The 12,094-nt window shown below is 49.7% G+C and overlaps 1 protein-coding gene across 2 annotated transcripts; it reads right to left on the bottom strand.

Moving 5' to 3' along the window:
• Positions 1-2,734: 2,734 nt before the first annotated feature.
• On the bottom strand, positions 2,735-8,077 carry CUNH2orf50 (chromosome unknown C2orf50 homolog). Of its 2 annotated transcripts, none has more exons than XM_055622742.1 (4): positions 7,563-8,077; positions 5,062-5,101; positions 3,759-3,827; positions 2,735-2,811 (listed from the first exon to the last, which is right to left on the bottom strand). In XM_055622742.1, exons 1-4 carry the CDS (start codon positions 8,060-8,062, stop codon positions 2,788-2,790), a joined length of 633 nt encoding a protein of 210 aa, XP_055478717.1. In that variant the 5' UTR covers positions 8,063-8,077; the 3' UTR covers positions 2,735-2,787. The 2 variants fall into 2 exon arrangements, with proteins under 2 accessions (XP_055478717.1, XP_055478709.1); XM_055622734.1 differs by having other exon boundaries at positions 2,750-2,811; positions 3,759-3,975.
• Between the last annotated feature and the right edge of the window lie 4,017 nt (positions 8,078-12,094).

Raw genomic sequence — 12,094 nt, 5'->3', positions numbered from 1 at the left:
TGATGCTCTGCTGGGTGGAGTCTTCCAGAGCACATCTATGGTAGGCTCCTGTCCTGTTCCCTCTCTTCATCTGCTTCCAGTGTCTGTCCTACTTGCCCTTCTGAGTGAACATCCTCCCTAGGGTCCACCTTGTTACTTAGCTTCTTTAGGTCTGTGGACTGTAGTACGGCCATCCCACCAGGGCTTCTCAGTCTCCTTCCGCCCACAGCCGGTGCAGCTTTCCTTTTTCTCTGTCTTCTCTGTCTCTTTCCAAAGCATGCTTTTCCAGACACTTTGATTCCCTTCCTTTCCCAGAGGCTCCCCTCCCCCACTTTTCTTACCACACTGCTTGTCTGCCTTGTGGCTACTTACTGAATAAAGGACATAGTTTCTCTTTTCCAAGATTTATGGTTTGCCTGCCCTCTGCTTTTCTCAAACCCTAAACATTCTTGAACTTTAAGAAATGTGTACAAATTGAACATTTGCTGATAACAAGTAAGCTTAAGAAACACAATTCTTTGGTTTACACATAATTTTATAATTTATTAAAATGAAAGAAAATTTGCATAGCGAGATGGTCATGTTCATTTTTACCTAAAGAATTAAATCTTGGCTGAATATTTGATAGAACAGAAAAAAAAGAACATTTCCAACATTTTTCAGAGCTGACTGACTTTTATTAAGTTTTTAAAAAATTCTATCTTTATTTTATGTGTGTGAGTACTCTGCCTGCGTATATACCTGTGCACCTCAGGCATGCTTGGTGCCCACCGGGGCCCGAAGAGGAAACTGGACCCCCGGAACTGGAGTTACAGATAATCATGTGGGCGCCAGGAACCAAACCCTGGGCCTCTGGAAGAACGACCAGTACTCTCAGCCCCTGCGCCATCTCTCCAGCCCCCTGATATTTTGATTTTATAATCGCCAATGCTTCCCCTTTACATAAATCATACAAGATGACACGGTGCATTTAATGATATCTAGAAATTGTTGGAAACTGCTCTCATTGCAAGCCACGCTGATTTTTCAGAAATGAAGCTCAAGTCAAGTAGAGCAGTTGTGTGCGCACACATGTGCACGTATGTGCCTGCGTGTAGTGTTCCGTGCAGCATCTCTTGAGGCTGTGTGCTGTGACAACCTGCCAAGCACAAGTCGTGCACACTGCATGTTCAGAGCCACAGCCGCAGTGAAGTCACGTGATACAGCAGTGGCCAGGGCTGCCAGGACTCCTGGGCTCCACTGTGTGTCTGATTTTGAACACTTACTGTGTTATCATTTGGACACTTGTGTTTTTGCAGGCCCCACACGCAGTTACATGACCCCTACTCAGGTTTGGAAGCTGGGCTGTGTAGACAGCCATAGTGTGACTGCCCCGATCCTTACCATGACGCTGATGCAGTTCGCTGTCCACCTGTCTCATTCCCCAGGGTGGTCTCCATACTCTTTGGCAGGGTTCCAGGCTGTACGGCCTCTAACCTGGGCTGCTGCCTCGGCTCCCTTGTCTTTCACAAAGTGGCAAGGATGTGTCTCTCTCCTTTCCTGGCAGCTCTCAGGTCACACTTACCCCTTCGTTATCAGTCTGGTGGGAGGGCTCCTTGGGTGATGCAGCTGCTGTCTCCAGAGTGTTATGGGAGTCATAGCGTGTCAGCCACCCTTCTACTGATGGGGTTCTCTATGAATCTCTAAAGCTTTCTATGGCCGTTATTAATTCATACCTAATTCAGCTATGACTGTTAAGCATTAGATCTTCTTTATTCTATAATACACAAGAGAGTTCAGTATTTGAAACAATGTAATTTTTTATTTTTAATTTCTTTGAAGATTTATTATTTATCCAGTATTCTGCCTGCATATATGCCTACAGGCCAGAAGAAGGCACCATATCTCATTATAGATGGTTGTAAGCCACCATGTGATTGCTAGAAATTGAACTCAGGACCTTTGGAAGAACAGCTGGTGCTCTTAACCTCTGAGCCATCTCTCCAGCCCCAATGTAATTATTTTTTAATTTATGAGTATATGTGTTTGTGTGTGCACATGAGTCAATGGTGTAGGGCCAGGTTTGGCTTTCTACTTTTTCTTCATTTTGGTGTCCAAATTGCCCTAAATTTGGTGAGTGGGCATCCCCCAGCCCCCCAGGTCATGGGTCCCTTAAACATTACCTCATCATTTCTAATATATATATATATGAAGATGCCTAAAGGTTGCTCCGTGCCTCCACATTAGTGGTCATCCTTTATCACTAGAAGCAGACAGGCAGCTTCTGCCACCAAGCAGAAGCAGGCAGAGAAGCTCAGAGGAGCAGTGGCTGGAAGTGAAGGGGGCTCCCTCCCGCTCTGCTGTGGCCCTTGGCTCCCAGCCTAGTCCCTTCTGGACCCCTGGTGCTGCCCAGCCTGTGGGTTCTGAGCTGCCCTGGTTGGCTGTCTAGATGAAGCTCCCTAGGCTTTCCAGTGATGCTGCGGAGGTTTGCTACCACCTCTCCATGCCTAGGTCTGGAGTCTGCCTGCTCATCCAGACTTCCTGAGAAGATGCTCGTGGGCCCTCCATCTCCATTCCCTCAGTCCATGGATGGGACGGTGAAGGTCAGAAGCAGGCACCTTCTTGGAGAACCTGAAGATGAGGCAGGGCTTGGAAGGCATGTGGGGCTGGCTGTGGCCTTCAGAGTGAAGTGGACACTGGATGTCTTAGTTTCCTGCAAGCTCTCTTGGTTCAGCTGGCCCTGGCACTCTGGTGATGAGCAGGAAGAAGACTGTGCCCCAGGAGTCCGCTGGTCCAAGAAACTGGGACACAGGTAGACAATATCTTCTCTCAGTGTGATGTTCCAGCCAAGGTCTGTGTGTGGGAAAGGAGGCGGTGAGCTACACTGTACGGTCCCTGCTGACCAATGAACGCACTCTGAAGAAGACCGGCCCCCTGTGATGCCCTTGAGATCCACCTCCTCCTCTCTCGTGCCCATCCTGTAACTGCGGAGATGGAGGCCTGGAAGGCTATGGCTGCCTTGAGCCACACATCACAGCGAACTGGTCCACATGTTCGGTGTGGCTTCCAAACTTCTTGGGTGGTAAAAAAATAATAATGCCTATGAACATGATTTGGGCTGAAATGTTGCTCCAATATTCTTCCAGGCTTGAGAATGCTCAGGGCTGGTCCCAGGCCTAAGGGAGTTACGGTTATATTGGAGCAATATTACATGACCATCCAGTGGCTGCCTTGGGTTGGTTGGGTACAGAAATAACTTTGAGGGGCTCAGTAGAGGTGAAGTGTGTGTTTCGGGCACGAGCATGCTTTGCGTGACTCTGCTCACCACACCACTGCCTCCCAAAGAGCTATTTCTAGTCAAGTGAGCAAGAAAGGTTAAGTCAAGACTGGAGCTGGAGAGATGGCTCAGCAGTTAAAAGCACTTGCAGGGGACCTGGGTTCCATCCCTAACACCCACATGGTGGCTCACAGCCATCTCTAACTCTAGCTCCAGGGTATCCATTGCCCTCTCTGGCCTCCTGCTGAGGTACCTCCCGTCCGAAGTACCTCAGCACCTGCAGGCACACAGACAGACCGAGGCAGAAGCTGTGAGCAGCTCGTGGTCCTGCCGTCAGACTGAGCTCAGTAGACACGCTCCTGACCTCGACACTGGGGTCCCTTTCCAGAGTCTCTGAGGCCCTGGACTGGAAGGGCTGAGGTCCTGACGTCCTGGGAGGGTTTCTGGAATCCCCCTCCTGCCCGGTGTGGGACTGAGCCAAGAGCCCTGACAGCTGCCTGGGGTTAGTTTGCTCCCTACCCACCTGCTGTGCTGGGGCCCTGAGATCTCTACACGGGCTGCAGCTCGTCCTCCGGCTTCCTCTTCCGGGTGCCTTCCACAAAGAAGAAGTCCATATGGCTGAGGGCTCTCCCCAGGGGCGTCTCCACCCTGCTGCCCACCTCACGGCTCGTGGAGCTGGGGAGTGTGTCTGAGAAGAAGGGCACGTGTGCGGGCAGCTCCTCCGGCTCCTTCTTATTTCCCTGGAGAGAGGAGGCGTCCGGGTCACACACCCCAGGGGATAACGAAGAGCCTGTGCACTACACTTCAGGCGTTCTTTGTGTACTCACATCCCAGTTTGGAACCAGAAACTAGGATGGGAGCCACAAAGCATCCTGACAGCACCCACTTGAGGCAGAGTAGAGCATGGCCTGGACGTGTAGACTCAGGGAGAGCATTTACCCACGTGCATTTTCCTCGGGGGTGGGGGGGACTGGGCACACCTTCTGACACACAGCAGACTCCTCAGCTAGGGACCAAGTCTCCGCGGCAAATGAACCACCTGTAGTTGCTTGTGCTATTTAGTTCTGGTTTTGAGACACGGTCTCACTCCGCAGCCCTGGCTAGCCAGGGACTTGCTCTTCAGAACATACTATTTTGGCACTACAGAGACCGGCCTGCCTCTGCCTCCAGAGTTGCTGGGGTTAAAGGTGTGCGCATCCACAACTGGCTCACTTGATTTTATTTTTATTAAAACTAGTGGGGATGGAGAGGTGGCTCAGCCATTTAGGGCTAAGGCTCACACTTCTAAACATCAAGAGTTCAGTTCTCAGCATCCATATTATAAAAATATACTTTTCCAGCTTCTCCTTTCTCTCCTACAAGCTATATTGAAGCACACACTGAGAGAAACACATGCACAGATGCATACCAAAAAAATGAAATACGTATTTGTTTATTTATTTAGTTATTTGGTTTTTTGAGACAGGGTTTCTCTGCATAGTCCTGGTTGTCCTGGAATTCTCTGTGTAGAGCAGGCTGTCCTCGAATTCAGAGATCCACCTGCCCCCGCCTCCTGAGTGCTGGGATTAAAGGTGTGTATCACCATCTCCCAGCAAAAAAAATACATCTTTTATAAATCAGCAAACACTGGGTAATTTTTTTCTAAATGTTCCATATAAATATTTTCTTTCTCATTAGACTCCTACTTACTTCATACAGTGCTTCTCCTCCATACTCCAGCACAGAGCACGGGCTGGGTCCTCAATAAAGTCAGTTAAATGAAGAAAGAGGAAAAGGAATGTCTACATTGCAAGCAGTTTTCCAGAGGGCAGGGGGTGCTGCCTTACCATTGGGTCATAGTCTTTCAGGAAACCCCAATTCTCAGCCCTGGAAAGGAAAGCACAAGAATGCAAATGTTTTCTTTGTCTCCTTGCTTTCTGGAATATCCTGAGGATTAACTCCCACCATGTCTTCAAGTGTTTATATCACCACGGAGGGGTTAAAAGGCTGTGTAACCATAAAAAATGCCAAGTGCCCATACCATATTTATGGAGCAGCCCACAGCATGACCAGATACTTTTTCTAACTTGTTTCCATAATTTCCACAAATTCTTCTTACTCCATTTGTGTTTAACACTTCAAGTTCACATATGTATTATGTAATACATATGTTTATGTATTAATTTGTTTGTTTTACTCACCGTGTAGCTAAGGATTGACCTTTTCTTTCTTTTTTATTCCTTTTTTAAATCCGAGATGGGGTCTTACCATGGTCCTAGCTGGCCTGGAAGTTTCTATGTAGACCAGGCTGGCTTTAAAAAAAGTCACAGAAATCTGCCTGCCTTTGTCTCTGCCTAGGCCTCTGAGTGAGGGGGTTAAAGGTGTACACTGCCATGCTTGGCAACCTTGAACTTCGGATCCCCTTCCCAAAGCTGTGATTACAGGCTCCAGTCTTCACCTTTATGATGGTCCATATACACTCATTTATTTGAATACTTGGTTCTTAGTTGGTGGGACTGTTTGGAAAGGATTAGGACCTGTGTCTTCATTGGAGGAGGTATGTCACCGGGGTGGGGGTTGAGGCCTCAGGCGCCCATGCCATTCCTAGTTGGCTTCTCTTGCCTTGTGCTTATGGACAAGTGTGTGAGCTCTCAGCTACTGCTCCAGCACCACGTTGGCCTGCCTGCTGACATGCTCTCTACCACAGCCATCATAAACTCTAACCCTCTGGGACCGTGAGCCCCAAATGAAATGCTATTTTTTAGGCTGCCTTAGTCATTGTGTTTTTATCACAATAGAAAGGTAACTAAAACACCATGTTAAGCCTCAATTTTACGTATTAAAAGTTGTTAACAAATGTATGTGTATGTCTGTATGTGTGTACAGTACCTGTGGAGAACAGAAGAGGGCACCAGCTTCCTTAGAGCTGGCATTGCAGGCAGTCATGAGATGCTATATACCGGTGCTACTGGATCTTCTGAAAGAACAGGTGATCTGAACCATTGAGGCATCTCTCCAGTATATATATATATATATATATATATATATATATATATATATATATGGATATAATGATATATATATATATATAATGAAATCTTTTTGGGGGGTCAGAGGGCAGAGAAGCTGCCTTCAAGTTGCCTATTCCATACAGACTCTTACCCCACTTCCTGTTTTCAGGCCATGTTGGGGAGAAAGTGAATGGCCTGTGTCTGTGCTTCCCCTCTGGTCTCACACCACAACCAACACAGAGGACAGATGCTGCCAGATATTCATAGGAACCCCAAATACTTAAAATCACTTCTGTAGCATCAGGGAGTACCCTCCACACCCATTTCTGTCTCCCTAGAGACACTGTCTGATCACACAGCTTGAGAGCAATGTTATCCTCAGCTATAAGGGTTGTGCTTCTGACCAAGTGGCGGGGGGGCTGGGACCAAAGACAACCATGGAGCACCAGCAGGGTTGAGGAGAAACCAAAATCCTTGCACTCTGTTAATGGAAATGCAAAGTGGCGCAGCCCTTACGAAAACCAGTCCCTCCAGACAGAAAAACAGAACTGGCTTCTTATTCCACTTCTGAGTATTTATCTGAATGATGGGAAGCCAGATCTTGAAGGGAAATCTGCTCTCCTGTGTTCTCTGTGACACACTCAACAACAGCCAAAATGCGGAAATGATGAGAAGTGAAATGGATAAGAAAATGTGGTATATCCGCGCAAAAGAATACCACTCTGCCCTGAAGAGTATGGAAATTCTGATATCTGTTTATATGGGTGAACTCTGTGACAGAGTGTCTGCTGCTTTTACAAAGACCTGGGTTTGATCGCCGGGCCAAAGGAGAAAAAGAAACTGAAACTGCAACCACGGGCATGTGCGGTTGGGAAACTAGACTTTTACAGCAGCTTTGGGTGGTCATTCTGTAGCCATCTTCCTTTCGGTTGTGTTTCAGCCACTCCACATTCTCTGGTTTTTGTCTTACAAACTTCAAACTCACACTGGGCAGACAGCTCAGAGGCGGCAGGCACACTTGCCCGGCCTACCTGCTTCCGTTGGAGTCCTTGAAGGGAGGCAACCTTGGAACCAAACCTTCCCGGCTTCCCCTGCTACCCTTCACTGGATGAAGGCGTGGAGGAGGCCCTGTCCCAAGGCCACCTTCCCATGGCTTCCCGCTGCCAGCTTCCTCCCCTCTAACGTTGACCTGTCCAGCTGGAGAGCTGGTTGTGGGATGTGAGCCCTCTCAATGTCTGTATTCCCAGCTGTCTGCTGGGAATGAGGCCCTGGGCCCAGCACCTTCTCACACTTGCAGGCAGGTACCAGGAGAAGCAAGGCAGGGGCAGGACACTCACCAACGCCGTTGGCCTCGCTCTTCGGCTTCCACAAGCTCCCTCCACAGCTGGTCCTGCTGCACACCCGGGGCTGGGATCCTATGGCAGCCACCAGCGAGAGCCCTGCTTGCTGCAGGGCCATCCCGGGTCCCGGAAACTGAGGCAGGCGGCCTGTTAGGGGGCAGTCGGTACCCGCCTGTAGTAGTTCTTGGGAGCCCAGTGTGTTGGCTGCCCATGGGGGACTGGAGAAGCAGGAGAGGAAGAGAAGAGAGAAAAGAGAGACCGGCTGAGACTCTCGTTTTAACCCAGGAAAGCCTGCATGAGGGCCTCCCACATCGTCCCCCGGCGGATCCGGAGCTCAGTGTAGCTGGTGGGGCTAGAAACTCTCCAGGCTGGCGCAGCCTCTGCTCCCAGCTGTGTTTTGCTGCACTGCTTGTGTTGACCGTCGCCCAGGGAACTGGAGACTCCAAAGTGCGCACTGGGCGAGGGGGCGGACCTCGGTGTGTGTTCTCTGAGGACATCTGAGCCCCTCTGTAGGGTGCTGACGTCATAGCTTTGTCCGGCTTTTCCCCTCCCCGGGAGGGCGCGACAGTGTCTGACGTTGGGTCTCCAGGGGTTCTCCACGCTGCAAGAGCCCGTAAACGATCCTGTGCTGCCCCCTGGTGGAGATCTTGGGCCCCCAGGGACCTTGCCGGGTAGGAGGGGGAAGACATCAATTGTCCTAGGATTTCTATTGCTGAGATGAAGCACTGTGATGAAAGCAACGTGAGGAGGGAATGGTTTATTTGGACTACTTCAACATCGTAGCGCATCACTGAAGGAAGTCAGGCCAGGAACTCAAACACGGCTGAAACCTGTGGCTAGGAGCTGATGCAGGAACCATGGAGAGGCGCTGCTTACTGGCTTTCTCCCTGTGGTTTGCTCAGTTTTTCTTACAGAGCGCAGGACCACCAGGCCAGGCATGGCACTACAGCGGACCCTCTCCATCAATAACTAATTAAGAAAGTGCCGTACAGCTGGATCTTACGGAGGCATTCTTTTCTTAACTGACATTCCTTCTTCTCTGATGAGTTTAGCTTGTGTTAAGTTGACATAAAAGTAGCCAGAGCAGCAACGGGTGCACCTTCTTAAGTTCAAGGGCTCCCACAGAGCCCTGCCATCAATACTGCTGAGCCTCTCCACCACCCCGGGGCGGCATTTGTAGGCATAGGCTCTACTCCGGAGTCACACTCCAGCCCACGATGAAAACAGCAGTTCTCAGATAAGAATGTAACAGCGGTTAAGTGACTGTCCAGATGGCCTTGAGTTTAACTCATCTTTCAAGGCACGCTGAGGACCTAAAGGTGGGCGTCCTGCTGTGGACCCCACTTCTGTTTCTTCCCTAACCCCGAGCCATCTAGCTCCTTCAGTGGCTTTTTCGTCCAGCTGAGCCAAATTCAGACCAGGCCCACACTCCACACCGGGCTCCTCTTAGACAAGGTGCTCCTTCCCTTGGTGGCTAGAGAACAGAAACAAGGTGGATAACTCTTCCAGCTTCTGCTCTCTGGAGTAACAGTTTCCTTCCTCTCCTTAACCTAGAATGTAAACAACTCAAAGGAGCTTCAGGAAGTCTCCGAAACTGACCAGATTCACTAGGCTCACCTTTCCTGACCAGCAGGTGCTGAGAGTCACTCTTAAAGGAGCCAAAGGGTGAAGGAGAATCTGAGACCAGCCAAGGGGAAGAATCAGAGACCACCAGAGCCACCTGCAAAGCACACTCTCCCACCTGTTGAGCGGCCTGCAGGCTGTGCTGTGTGCTCAGGTTCCCAGCTTTTGTGAGATGTCACGCATGCTGGGGCGGGCTTTGGTGATACAGATGTCTTTGAATTATACCCACATCTGTAAGTAACCGTCACCCACCGAGCTTGATTAGGTCCAACCAATGAGTTGGACCTATTCGCCTAGTTGGACTTTGCTGGTGTCCATACTTTGGTCTGTCCTGGGCTCCCTATTTGGGGTGAACAGATGTATGTTGTTTCTCTCCAGAAAATTTTTATTATGAAAGAGGCAGCAGGGGTTTGGTCTTTACACGTGAGAAGGATTTTTGTTTTTCCCCGTGATGAACTAGGGAGTGCCAAAATCTTAGATACAAGAGAGAGAAGATGGGAGGAGGCACAGTCTGTGGGCAGGAGGTTGGATGTGAGGCAGGCAGGCCTAGGGATGTTTTGGATTTTATTCTGCGCAGAATGGGTTCTGATAAGTTATAACCACCAAGGTAACCGCAGAGTTAGAACCACCAGAGACGAGAGACAATGAGGCTGTCTAATAGGCCTTTTCTTTTTCAGTGACACAAATATAGGCCAGATCAGACCAGAGTAAAAGCAGATAAATGCAGGTTTGTTAGGCACTGCTCCTGGGAGAGCTCACTGGTCCCAAGGAATGGGGCTAGGGCAGGGAAGTGTTATAGACTGTAGGCAAAGGGTGAGGACATCTTATCTATAAGCGTGGTTAGTGCCCAAGTATGGTCAAGAGCTGAGCACTTACGTGGGGATTTGGGTGGCTGGGAGCATCAGGGGAGGAGGTTGCAACATCTGCCAACAAAGCAGAACGGAGCTTTTGGTTCCTTTTTTTTGTCTGGAGGCTTCCCAGTGAAGGTAGGGTTGGGGGTGTTGTTGGGTCCTCTTAAATCTGGCATAAATCAGATTGACAAAAATTCATTGTAATCAAGCTGCTACTGATCAATAGGGCCACAGAACCGACTCAGGAGCTGAACTGAAAGCTTGAAGGGACATTGTGCAGCATATTTGAAGGATGAAACCATAAAGCAAGAGGGAACAAGATGGGCTGTCTCATTGTTTACATCGTTTAACATAAGGAGTTGGGCAAGGGAGTTTCCATAAATCAGGATAGGACTAGGTTCCTGGGCCTGGGAACATGATCTTAGTTTGATCCTGCCAGCAAGATAGAGAAGTTGTCCCCGAGAGGGCTGGACTCAGACAACTGTCTCCTCACAAGTTGTCCCTGAGATGGCTGGAGGAGGGCAGACGGGGTTTCCCAGCTTGTGCAGGGCCAAGCAGGGGTTCCAGCTGAACAGCATCATCGCTGTAATCCCTGGGAAGGGCGGTGCTGAAGCCACATTTGGGCTCAGGCAGAGGCCAATGTAGAGGAGACCCAGTGGGCTGGGGCAGGAAGGACTTATGTCTCATCTTTCAGTGTTGGCATGAGGCAGGTGAGTTGGCATGTTGGAGAATATGGTGTAGGGTAAAAAGCCTGAGGCTTAAAAACCCACCAATCTCCACCCTGGAAATCTCCACCCTGAAAAACTCTGTTCCCCAAGGAACCCTATATAAAGCTTTGCTATTTCTTTGCTGTATCTGTCCCCGACAGAGGCAGCCCCCTTCCTGCATTTTCCCCCAATAAATCTGCTGTGTGAGGTTTGTTGTACGGTGTGTGATTTTGGGACCCCTTGAATCCTGACTGCCAGGACACCTTTTCCCTCAGAGCGGTTACACTTACACGTGGGTCCAAGCGGAGTGATGCGTTGTGGTTCCTCCTCCTCTTTCTTGTTCCTCCCATAACTGGGCAGGCTTCCGGTGGGTGTTGCTGCCTCTGAGGTGGCTGTTCTGCCCCTGCACAGTTCCATGATGATGAGTCCTCGATATGCCTGGGGTTAACGGCTCTGGTGTCCCTGCAGCCCAGGGGGTTCCCTTTATTGGAGAGAATGGGGGCTGTTGCCCCTGAAAGTCCTTTCTGTGTGCCCAGGGAAGTCCTTATCGGGCTGATGTGGACCATGGCACTCAGCAGCTAAGGACAGCCATGGGGTTGCTTCAGCCCTGGCCTCTTGGCGGTTCTCCAGTGACGGAAACTGCAACAGCACAGGCTAAAGTGGCTAGCCAGGTATTTAGACTAGCTCTCACAAAGGGCCAGTTTGCTATCAAGTACGGAGGCTGAGTATTTCCATGGAAGTCAGTTGTTTATGGCTAAAGTTCAAAGCTGAAAAATCCAATCTCAAACCAGCTGGATTGGTTCTTCTCTGAGCTGATCACAAACGCCCACTTTAAAGACAAACTGTGAGGCGCGAAGCAATGCGCTAGCTATTCTATTGTCATCTTTCTTTACTGTCCGGGATTGCCTCTTGAATGGAATTGTTCTGTGTTCTCGGCTTCAGGAAGGCTGACTGTGTCCCCACGGAGCCCAGGGGCACTGTGTCTTCCAGGACATGGTGAGATCTGTAGAGTCGGGAGGCCACTGACCCTGAGGTACACAGCTCCAGCTATGGGCATATTAGTAAGAGTGAAGGCTCAATTAGGTTGGGGGGGGTGTCTCTTCTAAGACACACACAATGAACCCAGCTTTGGAATTTTTGTTGTCACTAAAGTCTATTGGAAGAGTTCCCAGATGCACACTAATTAATTAGAGCTGAGCGAACGCCTACAGCTTCCTGGGAGCCTGGGAAGGGGCCAGAGCCAGGCCTGGCTTCCGCTTGGGTGTGAAGCCATCTATGTGGATGGGGAGCAGATTAACATGCCCATCATCCAAAGAGCGTTCTTTGTTAAGTTTGTGTTTGTTGGTTT

The sequence above is a fragment of the Psammomys obesus genome, unplaced genomic scaffold (assembly GCF_907164565.1).
Source record: "Psammomys obesus unplaced genomic scaffold, mPsaObe1.curated_primary_1811, whole genome shotgun sequence".
Classification (NCBI taxonomy): Eukaryota; Metazoa; Chordata; class Mammalia; order Rodentia; family Muridae; genus Psammomys; species Psammomys obesus.
Note: the sequence above shows the minus strand (reverse complement) of the source record. Positions and strands in the feature narration are given on the sequence as shown.

Excerpts from the sequence above, each read along its gene's own strand:
- CUNH2orf50 (XM_055622734.1), bottom strand. The coding sequence starts at position 8,062 with ATGTCCTCAGAGAACACACACCGAGGTCCGCCCCCTCGCCCAGTGCGC. Across the intron at positions 5,102-7,562 it reads GAGCGAGGCCAACGGCGTTG|GGCTGAGAATTGGGGTTTCC; the intron begins GTGAGTGTCCTG and ends TTTCCTTTCCAG. Across the intron at positions 3,976-5,061 it reads TGAAAGACTATGACCCAATG|GGAAATAAGAAGGAGCCGGA; the intron begins GTAAGGCAGCAC and ends TCCTCTCTCCAG.